Consider the following 23,940-nt stretch of genomic DNA (forward strand, 5'->3'; position numbering starts at 1 on the left):
CCAGAGCTAAACAGAGAAATCCCATTGAAAAACCAATACGATGAAATAAAATGAAGGAAAAGAAAAGAAAGAAACCTAGCATATCCATGTTCTCTCCCCACAGACGAACGCTGCCCCGTCTTTGCCAGCACAGGCTTGAGTGTGTAGGTGAAGGCATATGTGGATGAATGTGTGTGTTGCATGGGGAAATATCCCTGCAAATGACTGAGTGGCAGGTTTATTCTGCTGCATGCACACCTACATGCTTCACAGCCACAATGTGGCACCAGCCTCCTTCTTCTATACACGAATACCACTGTCTTCCCACCTGGAGAGGGCCGTGGGGCTCATTCATAAAATGGGATTGCTCTCCCGCTGTGGCAGAGGGCTCAGAAGGCTTTTGAAGTTCCATCACTCAGAACCACCTACAAAAGCAGAGCCTGAGACCTCTGTTTCTTCTCCCAGAGTGTCTGTCTTCAGGCCTGTGTCTGAGGGCTTAATATAGAATGGTATGACAGGAACAAACCCAAGGGGTTCCTGGGGTGAGGGCTCCCATGGCAACTGAGTGTTTGACTTCAATGGAATGATGAGCCTCCTGTGTTTTCTGTGAGCCTTATGTAATATCACGGGCATGCGTTCCTCAGAAGGCCTTGGTCCTGAAAGAGGCAGGGCCCCGAAGCTGGGACAGTATGAATTGTTCTGATTCATCTTTTCTTAATCCACAGTGTGCACACAGCTCCTGGTCTCCAGACCCGATGAGGAAAATATAAGTTCCTATCTACAGCTCTTAGACAAGTGTCTCGTTCATGAGGTGAGTAGCAACTCACTGAAACTTGTTTCACTCCTTGCTTAGAGAGGTTTGTCAGTGTTTCCATGATGTGATCATTTTGGTCTGCAGCAACTTGGTTCTTGACAAGTGTGTGGCCATTAATAACAGCTTCAACCAGAACTCGGCCGTGGCCACCTCTGACTGAAACAATGCATGTGTGTTCTCGCGGCATCAGAATTCACCAGAGAACACCGATGTCTGGGGATGCCTGGGAAGAACTTCAAACTCCAGAAGAATAATAAGTGACCGTGCCCGGGGTGACTAACTCACAGCACTGCTACCCAGCTTCATGGCGTAGAGTCTCCTCCCACTGTGCGATCGCACATTGTGTCTTTTAATGAGGGGAACTGGGGGAGATAGGGAGAGAGAGAAAGCACACAAAAGAAAGTGACCAGGGCAGATACTGGCGACCACTGGGACCGTCTGGATCTGTGGTTGTTAGAGGAGCTGTATTTGCTGTCTGACCTTTGGAAGGAGATGGAGGCAGGTAGGGTACAGACTCATGTAAAAGCCTGAATGAATCCTGGCTGTGAGCAGGATGGTAGCAATTCCTCAGTAATACACAGGGAAAGGCAGCTGGGACTCAAACGCAAGCCATCACTGACTCTGCGTGTGCCCTGCCTCCAAGAGTGATAGATGCCAAACCTAGATTAGGGGAAATACCATGCCAAATAAATAGGATAGTGAAGTCTTTTGTTGGGGTTTGATGTGAGAACGAGATGGCCAGAGCCTCTCACATTCACTTGTAGGTGATCAGAACCCCTCAGGATGATAGATGCCCAGCCTAAAGGTCTGGCTTCATGCTGCCTTCACACTCAATCTCCGAGAGGCACAAGTGTCTCTTGCCATTTTTGGAGGCTTCCTTCTTGTGGTCTGATGCTGCTGAACCATCATATCAACTTCACGTCCACCCCAGCCATCACCTCTGCTCTCTCGGGTGCTCATCTTAATAGAACCTTTTCTAGGCAGATGAACTCCTGTAGCCCCTTGCCCCGGCCAGAGCCCTCAGCCACTGTGAGCACAGTGATCAGCTGTCTAGGCTGTGCACTCAGGCACGGCAGTCTCTGAAAGAATTAGACCAAAGTCTTAGACTTTTAGCTGAACAAAAACAATTTCTCTAATAACTCCAGAGCAACCAAGGCCTGACTGACAATGACTGAAGCTCATATGGAAGGCCTTCCTTCAGGAAAAGACAAGACTATACCCTGTGGGCCCCAACTAACCCTTTGCTTCTTGCAATCCTGATGTCACACTTGTTTTTGTCTTGGAAAAAAAAAGACAGAAAAAAGAGAAGGCAAGAATTCTGTACACTTTTAGGAAGCAGCGAGGCACAGCCACTGGCCGAAGAGGCTTATGACATGAGGACACTAGGGAAAATAAGTGGAAGATAGGTGTACAAGTTACTTTTTTCTTCCTGTGATCAAACTCCTGAAGAAAAACACTTCCAGACTTCATTTCTTATGTGGGAAAAGTATGTGAGATAAGAGCAGCTTCTGTTGGTGGAGGTGAGGAGCCTGAGACGCCCCTGTTTCTATCTCAGTACTACACCAGGAAGCAGAGGCAAGTTGGGTAAAAACTGGCATGGGTCTATGACCCATAAAGCCTGTCCCCAGCTCTCACTTGAACCAAGGAGATCATGCTTTATAAAGGTTCTACAACTTTCCAAAGCAGTGTCACAGCTGGCACCAAAAGTTCTATCAAATACATGAGCCTATGGGTGACATTAGACATTATATGGTAATTATATCATTCATTATACATGATGATAAGACCTCTGGTGAGGTTCCCTTCCATGCCTCAGAACTCAAAGTGGTGAACTGGAACCCGGGGCACTTCCTATCAAGCAGCAGAAAGGACTGTCTCAGAGCTGAGACCAGAAGTCCAGCCCTAACATGGTGGGAAACCAGAAGTCCAGCCCTAGCACTGTGGTAGACCAGAAGTCCAGCCCTATCTCTGTGATAGACCAGAAGTCCAGTCTTAGCAATGTAGTAGACCAAAAGTCCAGTCCTATCTCTGTGATAAACCAGAAGTCCAGTCCCAGCACTGTGATAGACCAGAAGTCCAGCCCTACCACTGTGATAGAGACTTCTAAATCACGAGAGATGGCTCAGTGCTTAAGAGCAGTGCATCTGAGCTGGGTTCCCAATACGCACATTAGGCAGTCCACAATTACCTGTAATTCCAATTCCAGAGAATCTCAAACCCTCTCCTGGCCTCCATGGGCACCCACACTAATGTGTACGTGCTAACATGCAGAGATCCCCCGTGCACACTCGCACACACGCGTGCGCACAGACACTTACACATAATTAAAAATAAAAAATCTTTAAGAAAAAAGACACAACTTCTACTGACACCAATGTGTGTTCAGATGGATCCCATGCTCTGCCTGAAGGAGGACATTTGTGGGTGGACTGGGTAAGTGGGTCAGGAGAAGAGCTAGGCTGTGTAAAAGCAAACTGGGGACTTGTCTTTCTTCCCTGTGTCCACTCTCAGCACTGAGGCCTCTAAAGTTGAGGAGAAAAGGTGCTTTGCACCTCAGCCCATGTTAACTCAGACCCATGAGACCAAATAATGAGTCTAGCTGCCTCCATGGAACTGCACACATGCCTCCGGATTGGTCTAACCTGGCCCTGGAGTGCCACCCTGGCCCTTCTCCCGACCCTTGTGCTCTCCCTGCCTTGTGTTTTTTTTCTTTTTTGTTTTTTCCCTTTTTCCTTTCTAGCAGTGCCCACATGCTTAATGTAAAGGCAAGAACAGGGAAGTTCTGCTTTTTCCCTCTGGTGCCAATTCGCTTTGATTCCTGAGTCCTCAGACTATGCTTCCTGAGTAGGCAGACTACACTTCCCTGTTCCACTGTAGTGAAGTGGTGTTGCAGCCATGGGCTGTTTTCCCTGTTGAGACTTTTCACCCAGTGGTAAAGTACAGGACTCAGAGTGGCCATCTCTTTCCAGGCAGTTGGCCTGGGCCTACCATGGGAAGAGGACTTGAGCTGGTAGTGTCTGGAAAGTCTGCAGGCTGGGAATCTTCCTTCCCTGCCTGGGAGGCGGTTGGGATGAGACAGTGGCCATTAACAGGTTCCTTACAAAGGGGTGCTACCTTGGAGAGCTAGCATTCCATTTTCAGAGGCCCCTGAAAGCAGGTGAAGGTAACTACCTTCAGCTCACTTGCTGTATGCCTCCCAGCTGGGAAAAGTTGCGCACTTGGTACCCGTGAAAGGCTGTGGTGATGTCCTGGGGATGAGGATGTCCACACCCTATCAACTTAGATGCTATGTGCCACCATGAGAGATGTCATTAACGTAATGTGATCCTTGGGAAGGCATCTAGCCTCTTACTCCTTTGTGACTTGGACACTCAGTTGTTCTCCAAGCTCCAGTGCAACTGGGTTTTGTGGTTCTAAGACAATGAAACCATTTGATTTGGGCTATTAGGGCTATCAGGGCTATTGAAGTCATCACTGAGGAACTTACATGGACCACTCTGCAGGGTGCATCTGTGTGACCAAAGACCCCGGGTTAGGGCATTGGGAAGAAGCATGCATGGAACTGTTTGCTTAAGCACATCTTTAGTATCCACTTCCGATGAATTTCATCCTCACAGAGCCCTTTTGTGTGTCACCCACATTTCCAGAAAGTCTTTGGTGAGCGGACTTACATCAATGTATTCACGTATTTGAGCCCTACCCATCTGCCTTCCTAAGACTCACTGGGGTGAACCTCCCTCCCCAAGTCTTCTTGGCCAGCAAATCTGTATTTTGTGTCCTCTGCGTTTAGCTGGATAAGCTAACAAAATCAGAGAGCCCATTTCCTGCCTTTGTTAATGAAGCATCAGTCTCAGCCTTGAGTCCAGTTCTAAGTATCTGTGCACCAATGGGCAGTCAATGAGCATCAGCAACAAATGAGGAGGACCATGAGGAGAGCCACATGCTCACCTCCCATCAGAGCCTCTGCCACACAACCACAGGGACTTATTGTGGCCTTGAGTTGGGCAAACCCCCTTGAAAATGTCCGCAGCATGTGACTGAGGTCGCCCAGGAAGAAGGGCTCTGTATGCTGAGGACAGAGTTTCCACCGCTGAGTGGAATCCTTTCGCTTCTACACTCAGAGGTCCCTGGGGTTTACAATCCCTGAAAGATTAAACATTCTCAGGAGAAAATTAAGTCATCGTTCCTTTTTTCAATCTTCAAGAAACCTTTCTAGAAAGCAATCACATATTCTGTTACTCTAAGTGATATTTTATGACTACTTATAGGATTCCATGGCTTATTGACAAAACCCTTGGGAGTGTTCTTTGTCACTCCTAATGCTAACCAAGCCGACCAAATAGTTTCCTCACACTTACACTCCAAGTCTCGGATCTGGAACTTAGCAGGGGACTCATCTATGACATGGCATCCTTCCGGGACACTATGAGTCCACAGTGCTCTACCTGCACAGTTGCCAGGGTACTTTCTATAAACTGTTTTCTGGAAACCTTCTAGATTATTCATTCAGTCGTGCTTTGGGGTATCAGAGAGGACCCTATCACCTACAAATAACAGTTGCCTTGGGCGATTTTAATGTTCTTGAATTTGAGAGTCCCTGCATTAGAGGCTTGGGACGCTGGGCTATGGTGAGTGCCAAGACCATCACGGGGAACGTGATATAGATTTGTGCTGCTTGCTATAAACAATATAGATGTGTGTTGTGTGGTGATGATGAGGTATACTTGTATTATGGACAATGGGCAAAATGTCTCCCCACACTCCAAATTTTACTAAAAGACTCGAGAAGCCATCAGGCCTACTGTTTTCCCTCAGCTCTAGGCGAAGTTCAGGTTAGGACTGGTGTACTGAAGTTCTTCACAGCTCACAGGGCTATTTAATTAGAACTCTCAGGAGAAAAGCCCACACACACAGAATGAGGCCATCCTCTAAAGCCCTGAAGACCACTCCAGAGTTACCATACACCATCAAGTCAATTGATTTTTGGAGTGGCTTAGAATTTCCATTGATTATGAAAATGCAGGGAGTCTGCAAAGCTAGAATACCTAATCAATTTTGCAGCTCATCCTTGGTTAACAAATAGGGTCCAGGAAGGAGTCATTGGACGGGAAGACAGGCAGGGGTCTTCCAGATATACAGCCAGAAAACACGGTTGTCAAGAGCTTAATGCCTGAGCCAGGTGCTCCCAATGCCAAAGAGCTGGAATCTTCAGCACAGATGGCTCCAATTTAAGCTGACTGCTGTTTGGACCAGGTTGGAAACAGGTGGGGGGAGAGGCTACTGTGGCGACGCTGGCGTTTTCCTTTATTAATTGTATGTTTCCCCTCTAGTGTCAGGCTGCATCAACCATTTAAATGTCCTGTTTGTTTTTGCAGGCATTTACCGAGACACAGAAAAAAAGATTGTTGTCATGGAAACAGCAGGTGCAGAAGCTCTTTCGGTCTTTCCCTCGGAAAACCCTTCTAGACATATCAGGATATCGACAGCAAAGAAAGTGCGTTGGGATTTTGTTCTTTGTAAGGCATGGTGGTTCCCTGGCGCCTCACTGCCTGCCTCGGGTCCAGGCGGGAACATGGCAAGTCCTTGCTCCTCATTCATGAGGATACCCAAATCACAACCACATCGCCTAAGCAGGCTGTGATGGCAGAAAGGCTGTTAGGAGGGACATTCCCAGAGGAAGAGCCGAGTTTGGGCAGCTGTAACTCAATTTCCACGGTCGGAATACTGATATGTGTTTAGAAGCATGGGCTCATGATTCAATAAATGTAGCAAAGCATGGGAGGTCGAACCACAAAGTGGGGCTCTGAAAAGACCTGCGTGGAATTTTCTGTCTGTAAGTGGAAGTGCAATGCTTGTCTCCCTCCTGGCTGCAGACGAGCTAATTATAGTTGTGGCAGGGTGAAGAGCCCGGCACTCGTCTATTTTGGTCTGAGCTTCAGTCTAATAGCGAGCAGCGCCATTCTTGATGTTTCATAGTAGCTCAGCCTCCGGGATGCAGTTTAAAAATAAGCCTGGTCACACTTCAGAGCATGTTACCTTAGTATGACTGTAAAGTGAGAAACCAGGAGCATGGGCGATGTGACGCAAAGGGGAGGTTTGCTGTAGAAACGAAGGGTGAAGGAGGGGTGACTTACACACGAGCAGTGATGGCGAGGATTTGGAAATCAGAGCAACCACGCCACTATCCTAGAGAGAATCAGCATTTTGTGTGGATTTCCAAACATAAAAATACAAACGTTCGTTTCTTCACTTGCATCTGATAGGTTCTGAATTCATTTCTCAGTACGCATACAGAAGTTAAGTTGTTAAATTTAGGGGGTGCTCATTTGCACAAGTACGCCTGGTCACTTAAAGGAAATAGGGCCAACTGGAGTGTGTGAAATGTGTTCAAGGACGGATTTACCTAAAAATTAAGGTACAATCACATTCCACCATACGACACTGTTATTTACTAAGCCGACGTTTCTTCAGCACGTGCCCGATGGTGTCTGAGCACGAAAACACACATGAATTCGTTCTGTTCTCACAACAACCCTATGAAGTAGAACCGCTATTATTAACCTCCGTTTACAGATGAATTGACAGGCAAAGGCACCCAGGATTGGATCAAGTTAGCCAGTGCTGGGCCACAGATGAGCGCTTCCAGCCACTGCAGAGCCAGGCGGCCGTCCTGGTTTCAGGCTTATGCACAGAAAGGATGTGCCTGCAAATTAATACTACTGCCAGCTTACCAGCCGCCGGCCCTTGGGGGTTGCCAGATCACTCCTTCTCCGAGGCTGCTCAATGGCCCGGATGCTCGGCCAGGCCTGCTCCTCCACTGCCTTGTGCTGCTGCCAAGCCGTCTGCTTCTACAAGCAGTGCTCCATTTCCCAGATGAGGAGACTCCAGGCCCTGTGGCCATACCCTGTGGAGCCCCAGTCCTAGAGGAAGTCATTCTGAAGGAGGAGCTGAAGAGACGGCTTACAGGCGCTTTGCTCCTCTCATCACTAACTCAGGCGTGCCGTGCTGTGCCGCTGTTTGCCGGGTGTATCCTTGATCCTCACGGATCACGGCACTGACGGAGGAACATGGACAGAGCCCGGCTTCTCCGTATTGCCACCAGCACCCCTGGTCAGGGTCAGCCTGAGGCCTGCCAGGTCGGAGTTCTCAGGGGCCTCTTTTATCGACTAGATAAAACCGAATTCATTCACCAATTATGGATGTTCAGAAGGATGGTGCCAAATCCGTGACGCTCAGCCTGCTCTCCATATTACCTCTGGGATATTTTTACAATGTTAATTTGTTTTGAAAAACTGTTTCTCCCATACAAAAGAAACTGCAGGCAAGCCCCTGCTTAAATTATCTCACAAATCCCAAATTAATTGCTTCTTATTGTTATTTTTATAAAAGACTTTTCATGTATCTCAAGGAAAGGAAATCAGCAGAGAAGGCAAGGTTAGGCTCAGAACAGCAGAGAAGGCAAGGCCTAGACACTCAGAGCAGAGGCACAAGAGTGGAGAGTTTAGTTTGTTCTTTGTTCTTTCTCAGAAAACAAAATTATTGCCTTAAGTGGAGTGGTCGTAAGTGACCCGAGAGTTCACTCCAGCTATCGGCAGCAGCAACTCTCAGCAAACCTGGCTCTGTAAAAATAACCTTTCGAGGACACGCCCCACTGTGGGGTAACACTCTTTCCCCTCCCCCAAACTGCTGAGTTCCAACTCATAGGAGTCTCCAGGTTCTCCATTTCTCCAGCAACTGTCCCTGACAGCCTGCAGCGCTGATGCTGTCTTGAACCAGGTCTGTCCCTAGGTAGTCCCAGCACTTGGGCAGCTGAAGCAGAAAGTCAAGAGTTTGAGGCCAGCTTGTGCTAGCTACATAGTGAGCCTCTGTCTTTTTTTTTTTTTTTTTGAGACAAAGATTTTTTTTTTTAAATAAAAGCTACAATATTGCTTTCATGGAAGAGCAAATCATTTTAGTAACACTCATCTACTACTGTTTTGCATATGAAATAACTTTTTAAAAATCCAGCCAAAAAGGGAAGTGAGAAAAATCTAGTCACACTAAATAAGGGGTGTGGGGGAATCTTAGCAGAATACTGATCATCTCTCCACCAGGTGGCCCAGATTCTGACTTCAGAAGCCAAAGGACCTTAGAGTTCTTAGAGCTGAGAACCAAAATCCCCCCTCACTCACACTTTTTCCATTTACTTCACTGTCTCCCCTACAAAAGGGGGTCTCTGCATGAAATCCCCCTAATTTTCAATTTAAAGACCTTACACTTTTGAGGGGGATGAGGGAAGAGACGATGAGATAAAGACCAAGGACCCAAGAGTGACTTCTTTTCTGAATGGAATCTAAAACACTCTTCTTGCCCTCAAAAGCCTAGAAGAAGACGGTCTGCCTCGATTTCTTTCCTGCCCCTTCTCTGCCTAGGAAATTTAGGAAGTCTGAGAGCTTTTGCACTGCTGTCTCAGATACTATCACCCCCACATTCACGTGCAACCATCTCGGGTTTAGGAAGTGAGTATTGTGAAGGCCCCGCCCCCCTGGATTGCCTCTGGCTCAAGGAAGCATCTGCAGTCTCCTCACAAGCTTGGCGAAAACTCCCCGGTTTAGCAACCGAGCAACTCTGCTCCACCTAGTGGCCGTTTCCTGCAACGCACGTCCACACCACCCTCCCTAATAAAGCTGACTGACTCCCTTGGAAAGAATGTGCCGATTCCTTGAAGCCTCCCAGAACCAGGATTGGTGGAGGAGATGAGTGCTTTCCTGCTGAGCTCATCCGACCCACTGGGAGCAGTCCCCTGCGTGGATCCGAAGAGCGGAGCCTTTGCAGCTTGAGGCTCGTCGTGCAGAAAGGGCCTGGGGAGTGAAGAGACAGGACTGTCTTAGGTCCAGAGCTCTTGCCGTCTCATGCCCCGGCTCTCAGGGCTGGAGAGCATCACGGCTCATTCATTCACTTTTACCCACTTTCAACCCAGCATTTACTGTGGAAAAAGCTGACTCCTTGACTTGGGCTGTGGAAAACACGTGCCGTCCTTTCTTTCTGTAAAGAGCTTGTATTTCAATGGTGTCCTCCATTCAAGACTGCCTACAGACAACCTGATGGGAAACGAACCGTGCCCTAATGAAGGAGCCCCAGAACGGAGTCAGATCCCGTTATGATACTGATTCTGCTATTTTGCTTTGTGGCTTCTTGAAAGGCACCATGCCCTCGTGTGCAGACCCACATGTTGGACAAGACCAGAATGAGAGAAGGCTGGAGAGAATACATGAGTTTCCCTTCTGGGCTCCTATTTGGGTGCTGCCCCCTTCCGGATGTATCACAATTGCAAAATTCTCAAGCTTTCTGACTTTTTCCTAGCCTTAAAGGTTATGGAGCCTACTTCATAGGGCTGTCTGGCGGGTTAACAGTAATGTGTGAGCTCTAACATCCAGCATGTATGGTTGTTTTTAGATACTAGATGCAGTTTTAATCTTAGACAATTATTGGCATCCCCCACGAAGACCTCTTAACTGTCAGCTCAAGGAGGCCCTTGGCAGCCTGTGCTGTGTCTCGTGGGACTTGACTGAGGCTCTGGGTCCTTTCTTTTCACCCTCACAGTCGTGGCTTTGGGCAGTCCAACTCTCTCCCGACAGCCAGCTCTGTGGGCGGCGGCATGGGCAGACGGAACCCGCGACAGTACCAGATTGCCTCTCGGAATGTCCCTTCTGCTCGCCTTGGTCTCTTGGGCACCAGTGGATTTGTTAGCTCCAACCAGCGCCACACCGCTGCCAACCCCACCGTCATGAAACAAGGAAGACAGGTTGGTTCTGCTCTGGGGATCAGAGAGGTTGACCAAGCTCAGGGTCTGAGGCTTTAGGATGACTCCAACCCAGACAATCTCCAAAATGGAAACCGATGCCCCCCCCCCCCCCCCCCCCCCCCCCCGCCAGGGGATCTAAACCCCTGGAGGAGGTTGGTTGAGCCCATGCCTCCCAGGTAACCGGCACTTGTTTGTGTGGTTTCCCTGGGAACTGAACAACCCTTGGCTGCTGCTTGGGAGGCCTAGTGCCACGTTAATCTCAGGGACCCTCATAGATAGCCATGCAACGGCTATTTCTGCTTGATCTTTACCCACCCCAACATACCTCACCACCTTCCAGGTTGAGGTTCTGGAAGACCTTGGCATTGAATAAGCTTTCTTTGATTTTTTTTTTTAATGTGACAAATAGCTGTTTTTGCCACAGTCCCAGCTGCAATGGAGAGTCCACAGGATTAAGTTTGAGAGGCTGCCCCTTGCTGTGAGATAGACAATGACTTCTCTGTCCCAGGAGCCCAGTGCTGCCTTTCCCCAATGTTCCCTTGGCCCCATGGGGCTATAGAGGGTGATCTTAGGACAGGGGATGTACAAGTAGGTGTGAACAGAAAGGTTGCACCAGGCTGGTGGCATTCCCTCACAAAGGTAGGGGTTTGTCTGAAGAGCCCCCTTATCAGGTCTAGGAGAGATAACCTCCTCGGCCACAGGACCTGTGTGGAGTAGGCCTGCTGCCAGCACCAAGTCATCTTTTCGCCTCTATGTGGACTAAACTGGGGACTCTCGTAGAGAAAATCCAACAAGAGCACTGAAGTCATTACAGTCTTTTCTATGAGCTTTTCTAAGACAGCCCCCACCCCCCTTTTAAAAGAAAAGGTGACAAATGGGTTAAAAAGATTTTTGGAGATAGTGAGAGAGAATGGACGGCCAGGGTAAACTGAGCTTAAAGCAAGGCCCAGGAATGAACACTCAAGGGGTTTAAACCATCTCTGTAAACCCACAAATAGGTGACAATGGCCCTTTCCAAAACTCTCCTGGGATGACTGTCTCCTGAGTTCTGGCTGGAGCTCTGTTTCCCCCACCCTTCCCCAGGGGGTCTGGACTAATGCATGCCTCTTGTATGTCCCTCCCTAGAACCTCTGGTTTGCCAACCCTGGGGGCAGCAACAGCATGCCCAGCCGAACCCACAGCTCTGTCCAGAAGACCCGCTCTCTGCCCGTGCACACTTCCCCACGAAACATGCTGCTGTTCCAGCAACCAGGTAGGCCTAGCTAGCACGCGATCCCTTTCCTCTTTCTCCCAGACATAGGAGGGAGGCCAGGATGCCCTGATGACCCAGCCGGAAAGTGCTGAGCCTCAACTGTCACCACACATTCCTTCGAGCTGCCCAAAACTCTTTCCTTTTTTAAACTGTGCCTTGCTGGCTGCGAGAGCAGAGGCTACCTGGCCAGGAGCCAGCGCCTGGAGTCCCAGCACTGGATGCAATCTGACGGGGATATTTTTGATACTTGTCAGATATCTAGATTCCTAGATTGATTAAATCAGAGATAGGTATCCCTGTAAGAGTTCCATGTGGCGGGGGATGGGGTGGAGAGAAGATAAGACAATGGAAGAGAACACAGGAATGTCCCTGTCGCTGTGGAACTGCCTTAGAAAAGTGGAGCCCTCGCTTACTGATCAAGGCCAGATGGGGAGACATGGTGTCAGTGAGCATGCTTCCTAAAACAAGTAGCCTGAATTCCATACAGCAAGCAGATCCCTGAACCCTCTGACCTCTAGGCTTCAGAGCTGCACCAAACCACCGAAGCCATGGCTACACCTATCTGGATGCCCGGCCAGGCACAAACAAGAGATGCACCCTGCCTTTGGGTAACCTTACCCCACCTGACAGCCTGGAGTACCATGTCCCAGAAGCAATTGTTTAGAAGACTTTGATTTCCGTGTTCCCACAAATCTTAGTTAAATTTATTTTGAGTATTAGAACTCTAGAACCTCTTGGGCGTTTTTTTTTTAAGGTTTTTCCTTGGACATTGCAAACCCCTCCTTAAGGTCTTAAATCCTTCATGATGGTTAAAGGGTGAGGCAGCCAGAGCCAAGACCCAGAATCCATCACTGAAGAGAAAAAAAGCTGAGGAGAATCTCTGCTAAGTGCACATCCTGGCCTTTGCCAATCAGACAGTGACCGTGAGAACTGGGTTCTCAGCTTCCTTCACAGGAATGCCTCTTACCTCCAGGCCAGACTTAACCTAAGGGGTGGTTCCTAGAAGTGGGTCTTTCTAGTCAGAGGAACCCAGCATGGCCAGCTGAGGAGACTTACCAGGGCTTCTGGGCACGTGCGGAGACTGGACTGCATGGATGAGCAAAGCAGAGTGTGGGTTTCATCTTCACACAGCTAGGAGTGAGCGTGAACATAAAATGAGTTGGGCATGGTGAACCCCTAAACCAAGTACTTGTCTCGGGTATAGGGTATGTGTTTCTCCTGGCAGTTGGGCATGGTGAACCCCCAAACCAAGTCCTTGTCTCGGGTATAGGGTATGTGTTTCTCCCGGCTTCTGAGCGTCTTCAAAGCTTCCACTTCAAACCATGTCTCTAACACCTGAGAGCTACAACAAGGTCTAAACAAGAGTTGACTTCAAGATAATTGCCTTCTGATGGACTGCTATCTCTGGAGAGTGTGGAGAGTCCTCCCGGTGTTTACTGATGTTCGGTCATCTCATTCAGTTCTACCAAGCGCTTCCCTCTTTCCCAGACTACATAGTCAGGCCCTCTTGGAGACCACCGGTGGTAGCTTTCTGCTGTGTTTCCACCTGGACAGTCATCAGGTGTCTTGGTTCCACTGGAATGAGGAGGACCACTTAGCAGGGCCTCCTGGACTGAGCCTGACAAGTGTGGCCTGGTGCTAAACACACAGGCGGCACCCAGCAAGAATGCCATGCTGCTCAGAGGTGGGGTTCTTTTCCACCTGGAAGTCAAACTCAGAAATTGCCTAGAGAAAGATCCTTCCTTTTGGAAGCAGTTCTGTTTCTGTTGAGCCAGAACCCGTGGCCCTTGGGCTTCAGTCAGAGGCGATCTTATAGTAGCTCTGGCCTGATGCTCAGAGGCCATGAAGCCTCCTTATACCCCACGAGGACCAAAAGGAAGGGGCGGAGAAGCCCAGAGCAGGATGCATGAGGAAAACACAGGCAAGGTAGACTTCACAAGCCTGCATTCTGGAAACGGCACCCTTCCCTTGCACAAAACCACGTGCAAAGCACTTTTGGACCAGACTACCCATGTGCAAGATGGGTGAGATTGCTCCTCCCGAAAGCAGCGCTTCACAGGGGGACACCTGCCCTGCATATCAAGCCTCCCTATGCAATGGCTGATGATTGGTGCACACTTGGGAGCACAGCCCTCTGGGCTGGTGTCCTCCATCCACTCCTCAGTGTGCAATGCCTTTAGAAAGAAGGAGGGCAGGGAGGCTGTCACTAGAGTCCACTAGAGGAGTGCCACTTTGCAGACAGAGGCCAGAATAGAGATCATTTAAAGTATGTGGTAAATAGTTGTCCCCGCCTTCTGATAAGCTTAAGCAAACAGCTTGGCTGGGGCTTAGAGAGGTAGGGGAAACCCCAGCCAAGAGTGCAGCTGGGCAAATCCCGCTTCCTGCCTCCGAGAGGCCACCTGGGTAAGATAGTCCTGTTCTATATTATCTGATCCTGTAACTTTTCACAGATGTGTGGGCCCCAGAGAATGGCCACAGCACGCACACCCCACCCCATCCCACGTCCACCAGCAGCAATGTGTCAGGTGCAGCTTGTCACTCAACTTCTTCTACCCCCATAAACATTTCTGTGTGATCAGCCTTCCCGCCCCACCGGCTCTCTGTACCCTACCTGGGCTGGATCTTTTCCTTATCGCCACCCTCCCCTTTTCTTCCTTATTCATCTCATTACAGCATTCTGAGTACTCCATCCCCTTCAGCACCTTGCCACCCTCACAAAAAAAAAAAAAAAAAAGAAGAAGAAGAAGAAGAAGAAGAAGCCCTTTTAGCTGTGTAGTAAAGCAGGCTTGGTGGACAGTGGCAAGGTGGTGATGCAGGCTCTCTTGGAACGCCCGGCCTGTTGCATATCTCAAGTCCCAGTGGGATTGTACTTGGCCCACGGTGCTGTAAAACTGCCTGTGGCACGGCCCAGCAGCCATTTCTGCCTGGGGTAAGCCATGCACTTCTGAAGTGGACTCCACAGCAGTGCCCTAGAAAAGAAGGGCAGCGGCATCTTCCCAGGATCTCTTGACACAGGGCCTGAGACTGTAGTGCTCTGGACTTGCTGGACTTCTGAAAAGGCACAATTTAAATCGGAAGCTGGGCTGGAGAGATGGCTCACTGATTAGAGCTCATTGCTGCTCTTCCAATCACTCACACCCTCCTGTGTCTCCAGCGCCAGGGCATCTGACGCTCTCTTCTGGTCTCCCTGGGCATCTGCATGCATGTGGCATACACGTCACATTCATGTAAACTTTTAATAATAAATCCTTTTTGTTTTTTCATTTTTTAGTCCACCCTACCCCTGAACTCTTAGCTTTCAGAATCCTCACCAACCCCTTGAATTAGCCTAACCATGAGGGAAAGAAGAATTCCTGGTATAGGTTGAAAATTCCTTATCTAGGAATGTGTTTCAAATGTCAGAGTTTTTCAAATTCCAGAAAATTTGCACAAGCTTTACCCTAATCTGAACATCTAATATGCACCCAGATCCAAAGTCTTGGTAGTATCATGTCCACATGTAAAGGATTCAGATTTGGGCTTTTCATGTTCCAGCAGCTCAGAGCTGTGGTCCCAGGCGAAGGAACAGACCTCCTGGGGAAGAAGAGCAAGAAGGGTCAAGAAAGTCCTGCTTGTGTTTACTGAGGACTTGAGGCTAGATCTGCCCCTGCCTTCTCATGGGAGCATGACACCTACATGTCACCAGCCAACAGTATTATCTGATTGTCCCTTGGAGCTAAATTTGAGGAGGGAGTGGGGGAGAGTAAGACTGAAGGGGGTGCTAGCCAGTCAGAAGTTTTGATCTACCTAGTCCTCTGATGTGTGTGGCAAGATGCCATTGGTCTGTTTTTCATCAAATACACAATTAAAATGCCACACCACTAAAGTTCTCTGAAATGTGAACATATGGGCTTCTCCAAGACTTGGAATTTTTCAGTACTGCTCTGAGAGGGGTGGAGATCACAGCTCCCCAGAGCATCAGGATGAGGAGTGGGGACAAAAACAATGCAAGCAAACCAACTCCCCACCTAAAAGAGCAGCCAGGACGACGGCTTGGAGATTCTAGAGCTGAGAGCCCTGTGTTTCTCAGCCCTCCTTCCTGGAAGCACGCAATCCCAGGCTTGGAAAATGGCATTTTGCTGCGTGTTGGCAAGAAATCCTGCAGCTGAGACTCTTCTCGCCAAATGTCGAGCGTCTTTATTTATCTGAATCTCTCCACAGTGTTTGTTTAAAAGGGAGCGCTAGAGAGTAAACGCGCTCTTCCACTGAGCATATGGACGGCTATAATTGCTGAAGTTTGTTTTTTTTTTCTTCCGTATTTGCTAACTAGCTATATATAAAAATTCTGTTTCTATTTTATAGGTTTCACACCCCCAAAGGCTGCTAATTTTTGCGTGCATATGATTTTCACATGAATGGATGAAAATACGAAAATACTCTTCCCCCAGGGATGGTCTAATTGCCCCAACCCTGCTCTTAGCAGTAACTCCTAAGCTCGGGAGAAACTCCTCCTGTCCTTTCTGGCTCCCACCTTCTCTAGAAAGCTCCCAGGCCTCCATCCACTCAGGAGTTAGCTCAGTTGCCTTACAAACCTCATGAAGGCTGCAACTTGCCACAGAAAGGTCACTGGATGCTGATAGGTGCTTTTCACATTGACCAGTTTTGCCAGCCTTCTCTGAGAATTTGAAAGACGAAACTGTCACCTGTCTCTGAATTAGCCGATGGAGGGGAAAGCAAATTGCAAAAGAAGAGCTTTAAAATTCCTTTTTTAAAAAAATTATTGTTGTGTGCATGTTTGTGTGTGCGCTCACATGGCATGGCATGCGTGTGGCGGCTAGAGGATCCCTTTCGGAGATCAAACTCAGAATGCAGGTTTTGTGCAGAGTCCCTTTAAACACGGAGCCATCTCGCCTACCAGAGAAAGATGCTAATCTACAGCTAATTAGATGAAAACAGGTGTTTTGATTTAACCATGGCTTCAACTTGGTTTCTCACCAACCCACCGACACTTGTCCCTCAAACCAGCATAGTAGTGGAACAGCAAGCAAACAGCCCAAACTTTGGCCCACATGCCAGGAGGAAGTCAATCCCAGGGAAAGGAACAATCTCCTGAGGTCACACAGAAAAGGAGTGGCAGTGTCGGTATGCCCCAGACACCTGCACACGCCTTATTGCCAGCATATGCTACGGGACTTCTTTTCCACTCCTGCCCATAGGGTGTCGTGGTTTTGGCTGCTGGTGGTAGAAGAGAGAGCTAGATGTTTTAGGAGAGTCAGATGGCAGCAGTCAAAGCCCTGTCGCTGTCTGTGAGATTGTCCTAGGCACTTAAAGGCATTCCGGGGTTCCACAGGAGAAGGGAGGAAAGGGGGCTGACACTGAGTCCCAGCCAGCAAGAGAAGGCCCCTAGAGCTGCCTTCCATGGTGGGGAGGGGACAGTAGAGCCTGAAAGATGGAGAATGACCTGATGGTAGAGGATCATGGATTGTCTGTGGCTGTGTGGGAGCTGCCATGGAGTAAGGGTCTCAGCTCCTCCATCAACCTGCTCAGAGGCTGAGGGTGGTGAAGAGTACAGCAGCCTCCACGGCCGGCAGGAAGATGGCTCTTCTCCTAGCCCTATGCTTCCTACCTAGTCTTGATGGGCTACCAATCTTCATGAGCCTGACTGTTGGACTGAGTTTGTTGGGCAATAAAGGAGCCGATGCAGTAGAAGCATTGATATAGTCCTTCCCTCAGAGGGGAATGTGCTGGGCTGGGTGTATTGGACCTGCTCCTCCCCATGAAGTAGAATTCCATAGGCCAGGTTTCAGACTCGGTGACTGTTGCTAAGCCCTGCTCCAATGACACCAGCCCTAAAGTAGGAGGGGCAGATGCGTGCAACATCCAGCCTTAATGACACAAAGAAAGGAAAAGGGGGAAAGTGTGTTAGGGGAAGGTACTTTCAGGAAGTCAGTAGACCCTGAGCTATGGAGGCAGGGAAAGAGTGAGCGGGGAGAACATTTGTGGGCTGGCCCAGAAGCAGAGAGAACAGCAGTGCAAAGGCCCGGAGTAGAAGAGGGCTGAGATGGAACAGAGGAACAGAGCAGTTTGAGGACAGGATGGAAAGAGACCTTGCAGACCATTGCTGGCGTTGGCTCTTATTTTTGTGGGAAAACCATCACATGACCCAAGCAAGAATGATGGCCTGTAGCTCTGACTATTTAAGTTATCAGTTTGCCTCCAGCTGCCTATGTCTACAGTGGGCTCGGCATCTACCAGACCACAGAGGTGGTCCCACTTCATGCTGGCCCTGAAGGTCCCCTTGTGTCCTCCTAGGGAAGGCACACTAGACACTTGCCCTGGAACTAGGTGGCATCGTGGATACTTCCTCCTTGTCCCAGGAGTCCCAGTAATCAATGTACCCTTCCTTCTGCAGAATTCCAGCTTCCTGTGACTGAACCTGACATCAACAACAGGCTGGAGTCCTTGTGCCTCAGTATGACGGAGCATGCCCTGGGAGGTCAGTGTGTCCTCACCACACACCTGGGGCAGCTTGAGGGTGGGCGGGACGGGAAGAGAGAAGCCTTGGGGTGCTGTGGTGCCCCTTCCCTGCACAGTCTTCATGCTGTGGGGAGATGAGTCAGGGAACTGGAGGCCCAAAAGACCAACACTGTCCCTGGAAGCTCCTCCCCTCAGCACACACTGGAACCCCACAGTGGTGGTCCCAGCCAAATGCAGGAGCTGGAGGCGTCAGACACACCCAAGACATGGCTTCTAATGGGAGCATCTCCCACAGCATTGGATATGTTCCCTCTCGGCACTGGATCGACCAGTCTGGGCCAAGCATATCCCAACATGCTCTAAGAATAGAATTTTTGAAACAAAGACCCCTGCTTGTTTTTATATCTCCCTGTTGCAAGTGGCTTGCATGATGGTGGAGCTCCAAACTTGCTGAGGTGCCCTTTGCCACATGACAGACACGGGTTGGATCCAATCACACATCTTAACTAGAGCCAGGAGCATGCTCCCCAAGTCAGTGCCCCTACTCTGATCAGTCCCGCCTGCAGTTCCCCGTTATGCCTGTCCTGGGGGGCTTCAGTGCTCTCTTGGGCCCAAGCTCAGGGGTCTGCACATTTGTGGAGAATTGGTAGGAGCAGAAGAGATGACCTCTGTCTACCCTTCCAGCCTCCCCTTCCTGTCCTCTTCTGCCTGGATGGTGGGCCACCTAAGATCTGGACCATTTTCACACCTAGGGCCCAGCTGAGCCTCCTCTAACGGAAGTGGGTAGAAAAGCTGCCGTCCTGAAAATTTTGTTCCCAGGACCCTCCACCCCTGGCTTTTAGATGTTTGATCTATGTATGCTAAGGATTGTGTGAAAATATAATCTTGTCCTGAAAACAATACAGGAAATAAATGGTTTGCATGGAGCAGGTAAAGAACTGGAACTCCCCCCAGCACACTTAAATGTCAGGAGGGAGCTCCAGGGGCTACCACAGCACTACAGGGCTCCTGACAAAACAGAAAGGATCCAGGGAGCCCTGTCTGCAAACCATTGCTCCACCTCTCTGGTCACACTGATCCTGGACATCCCACAGCATCTCCGGGAGTTGGTGCCAGCTCCTCTCCCCTGCTGTGTCAGCAGCCCCTAATAACTAATGGGAGATCACCCAAACAAGGATCAACAAACTGTGGTGTAGCCGTTCAGTGGGACAGTAACAGCCTTACCAGGGAAGAAGTGCCCATAAACACAGCATGGACAAACTTGAAAGCTTCCCTGGCAGGAAGTCCTCAGCCCAGTGTACTGCTGCCCCTCAGTGCCGGGCTGTGTGGGGAGCCTGGTACTGCCTTGTGAGTCAGCAAGGAAACCTGACCTTCCCCGCAGGGCCTGATGGGCCTCGGATAACTGGCATTTGGAAGCTCTTATCAAACAGTTAAGTGCTGCTGTTATCATTAGCAGTGAAAATGCCAAATATGCTTCATTCAGAAGTTTCCATTGAACAGGCCTGTGTTTGGTTTTGTGTGTGTGTGTGTGTGTGTGTGTGTGTGTGTGTGTGTGTGTGTTTAATAAGCTAGTTCTTCCATTTTCTCGGAATACCTCTTGGAACTGATGAGATTTCACTAATGCTTTCATCTTGTTAATCTCCTAAGCCTTTTTATTGCTGTGTTTTTGTTTTTTGTTTTTGTTTTCTCTCAACAATCCCTTCTTGTAGGCACCCTCCTCCTAAGCAGTCTCAGGGGCAAAGGATGTAAATCAAACTGAAGGTGGCTTAGCCCAGTACAGGAGCACTGTGGCCTCCAGCTATGGCAGGGTTTCTAGGGGTCAGCCCTTTCCAGGCGCCAGGGGAGAGAATCCTGCTGGGGACTCCACGCCAGCAAATTAAATCATTTTATAGAAAGACAAATGGCAAGAGGAAAGCACAATTAAATTTCCTCTGGAGCTGGGGAAACAGTCCAGTGGGCAAAATGCTTGCCATAAAAGCCTTAGGATCTGAGTTCAGATCCCCACAATCCATATAAAAAGCTATTCACGGTAGTTTTTACGTGTGCCTGTAGTACCTGCACTAGGAAGGTAGAGACAGGCAGATCCCTGGAGTTTTCAAGGTTTAGCCATATGAGTGAGCTCTAGATTCAGGAGAGACTGTCTCAAAAATAAGATGGAAAATAATGAAGATCCCTGACATTGAACTCTGACCTCCACACACACAGACACTTGCACTTATGCACGTGTGCATATACAGACAGAAATGAGACATATAACAGGGAAGGGAGGAAAAGAGAAAAGAAGTCCCTGTGAGGTGACGCAGGGATGCAGGAGGATGGTGTCAAGTCATCTGCATCTAGATGGCATCCACTCTGGTCCACAGTGCCAACTTTTAAGTGTCTCTGATGTCTCTGCTCTTTTCTGTTTCCTTGGCAACTGCTGCCCTCCGGGTTCTTGTCTAAGCCCTTTTTCTCTTGGCCTTCCTTTGCCATGTAGAGGGTTGCAAATCTTTCATCAGACTCTGTTCTGCCTAGGGTGTGTCACCTGAGGTATCCATGCGAGATGAACCTCTAAGCCCCTTATAGAGGGGTTCCGGGATCTACAGGCTAGCTTGCTGTCAGAGTCTGAGGCCCTTTCTCAGGGGTTCTCACCCTCTTCCTTTTCCCCTTCCCAGCCCCCCTCTTTCCTAAGCCTCACCAGTCCCACTGTCGCAGATGCAGAAATCCTATGCAGGTTATTTTCTCAAGGCACTGGGATGGCATTTATTGCAGTGTTAAGTATTAAACCTATGGTGCTTGCTTGGGTGAGGCGCTCCCTGAAGCTGTCAGTGTGCAGTTTTCACAAGTGCAAATAGTAAATCTGCCTTTCCTTGGAAGACACAGCCTGTGGTTGAAATGCACAGTTCATGTGCCTTGGAGCTGAGCTAGTTGAGATTTTCACACTCCCGGCTCCTCACTTTCACAACTCTGCAAATTTAGCACTAATGTGTGGGCTGGAGAGCCAAGCAAGAGTATGCCTACTTTTAGAGATATCAGCAGACATCCACATGCCAGAGTGGCCTCTGCACACACCCCTGTTCTACGACCGTTGAGCCCTACGCACAGGCTCAGGCTGACACCGCAGAGAGTCAGCTGTTGATCAGAAGTCCATACCTGTGGGCTAGCTGATGCTCCCATACCCCAAACCAGCGGGGGCCACTGTCTCTTAAAATAATCCCTCCCTAAATTGGCATAGCTTACACATATGCTTGTCCATCCTTGTATGTACACATGCACGAGTACAAATAGAATTGGGGAAATCTAAATAAGGTCGATGAATTAGGTCAAGGTCAGTGTCCTCGCTGTAATGTCCATTTATGCCTGTGCAAATTGTCACTACTCTAGGACCTGACACGGTGCCCATACTACCTTGCTAGACCATTTCTTACAAATGCATGTGGACCTATAATTATCTCAATAGGTTTTGCAACAACAACAAAAAAACTCTCCTCCGAGTTCAAGCTGGCAGAATTGCCAGTATGACACCGCCAGCAAGGAGGTCAGGAAACCCCTGCAGGGGACTCACTCTCTACCTTTCCACGTCTTCTAGGTCCCTAACTTTCCCTAGAATGCTCAGGCACTCCTGTCTTGTCTCTGAGCCCTGCATAGTAACTAAAAATGTCCCCTCCACTAGGCCTAGCTGGCCATAATGGGGATTGAACTAGCCACAGTGGATGGCCTCTAGATCTTGCCAAAGCCAGGGAGGTACTCTGTAGCTAGCCCACTACTGCCCTCATCCAGCAGTCTCGGGAAACCATCTTTTCTGCTCTGTAATGACCGATCCATGCCTCCCTACCTACTATATGTAGCCCATCATCTCAACATGCACCAGCAGGGCTACTTCTTCCCTGCCCCACCCACCACCACCCTTGCCCTTCATCAGACCACCAGCCAGAGAAGCCAAACTAAAAAGAGATTGCATTGTTCTGCTGTTTTCAGTTTCCCCTGTACCATCCAAGGTCCTCCTCTTGGTGTGCAGATGATTGGGTCTGCCTCTGCGGACCGTGCTAGAGCCCTCGTGAGAACGGGCAGCAGGGCAGAGCCAGGCAGCTCCGCTGTATAAGTCACTCACAGCCTCTAGTCTCTGAAGCACATGTCCTGCCACAGACACACACCTTGCCATGTGACCGATTCTCTAACATGTCAAGGAGGCAATCATCACAAGCTTCCGATCTGGATGTGTGCAGCATCTGCCTTTGCTTTTCTGGCCTTTATTCTTGCTGCGGAGAATTTGAATCAGCTATATCCATCCCCGTGATTGCCCAGCTGCGGGCAGGAGCAGGTCTCTTTGTCTGTGGCCTTTCATCAAGAACTTCAGGAAGAGAGAAACGATGCCAAAGAAATGGGTTTGGGCTCCACAACTGCCCTCACATTCCTATTAAAGCCCCTTCCCTGTCCTTACAGGCATGCTCCTGCCACTCGGTCCCCACCCCCTCCTCCTACACCTAGGGTCACCTCCAGCCCTTGCATTTCATAACCCGTCATTCCACCTCTCTGATCCCCTACCCATCCTCCCTTGCTGCTTAGCATACTCCTACCGGCACCATTGGCAAGAAGTCATTTTGTGTCTTTATGAGTCTGTCCTTGACTTCCAAGGCTGACCCATCCATCCTTCCCTCCATGGTCCTTCTTTCTGGGAACACGTTGCTTAGAACCATCATCACTCTGAGCATTGTTGTTGATTTATGTGTCACTGGTGTACATTCTAAGATGTGAGTACTTGGGATGTAGGAATCGTTGCATCTTGGGCCCCAGGCTCAATGTGGTTCCTATATTTAAAAAAAAAAAAAAGGTACTACCAGATGTTAGATGGGCAGTAATGTCAGTGGGTTGGGGGGGGGTGCGTGGGTGCGTGGGTGGGTGACTGAAGACGTTGTATCATCTGGCCCATGATGCTCAAGGTGCTGCAGCATTGTCAGCAGTGGGCTAACCCGGAACTGGTTTTGCTCATCTAGTCCTCTGTGGCTCCTTTTCACAGACGGGGTTGACCGGACCTCCACAATCTAGAAACTGAAGATGAGAGTGACCGCGCTGGCCGTGAAACCGACTGCTGCGGGCCCAGTGTCAGCCATCTTCAGGGTTGCATAGACTCTTCCAAGACACTTTGCAGCCTTTTTCCCCTGGTCCCTCGCCCATTTTGATTTTGTGAGAGCGTAGGTCAGCCTTGTAAACATATCAGTAGACCTGGGGTTGGTCATGTTGTCATTTGTTTCTGTCATGGGATGGGATGGTATGCAGGGTGGGGAGGGGACGTGTGGGACTGGGAGGGGGTGGAGGGTCGCTAGTGGCTTCCTGGATGGAAATGGGGTGGGGAGAGAGTTGCAAGAGGACACACAGGAGGGAGGTAGCAGCCCTGCCCTGGGGAACCTTCTCGAAAGCCAGGCTTCGTCGTCAGGCTGCAGAAGACGGAGAGGATATAGCGACCAGAGCAAGATGGCGGCTGGCCGGTTTGTGTCACCCCTGACTGGATTTCCGTGCAGCCCGACTTGAAACATTCAACAGAGGGCTGTGTGGCAACAAGGGCAAGAGGACGAAATTCCCTCCAGCAAACTTTCAGATAAACTTTGATTTGTGTATTGTTTACATAAGAATTTTAAAGGGTACATAATGCGTAGCGTTTGGGTAGAACTTCTCTTC

The 23,940-nt window shown here is 49.3% G+C and overlaps 1 protein-coding gene across 4 annotated transcripts in view; it reads left to right on the forward strand.

The window, feature by feature from the left end:
• Positions 1–23,552, forward strand: part of Samd4a (sterile alpha motif domain containing 4A) — a 213,697-nt gene extending 190,145 nt beyond the window's left edge. For 2 of the 4 annotated variants that reach the window (XM_041633953.1, XM_041633956.1), the window contains exons 7-12: positions 705–790; positions 6,169–6,287; positions 10,376–10,577; positions 11,703–11,829; positions 18,221–18,304; positions 23,282–23,552. In XM_041633953.1, the coding sequence (XP_041489887.1) occupies positions 705–790; positions 6,169–6,287; positions 10,376–10,577; positions 11,703–11,829; positions 18,221–18,304; positions 23,282–23,310 (647 nt within the window). In that variant the 3' untranslated portion in view covers positions 23,311–23,552. The remainder of the gene's footprint in view (positions 1–704; positions 791–6,168; positions 6,288–10,375; positions 10,578–11,702; positions 11,830–18,220; positions 18,305–23,281) is intronic. The other 2 variants (XM_041633955.1, XM_041633957.1) reach the window with 1 other exon arrangement.
• The last annotated feature ends 388 nt before the right edge of the window (positions 23,553–23,940 follow it).

This window comes from Microtus oregoni, unplaced genomic scaffold (genome assembly GCF_018167655.1).
Source record: "Microtus oregoni isolate MIOR12 unplaced genomic scaffold, Mior012 000045F_ref0000178, whole genome shotgun sequence".
Lineage (NCBI taxonomy): Eukaryota > Metazoa > Chordata > Mammalia > Rodentia > Cricetidae > Microtus > Microtus oregoni.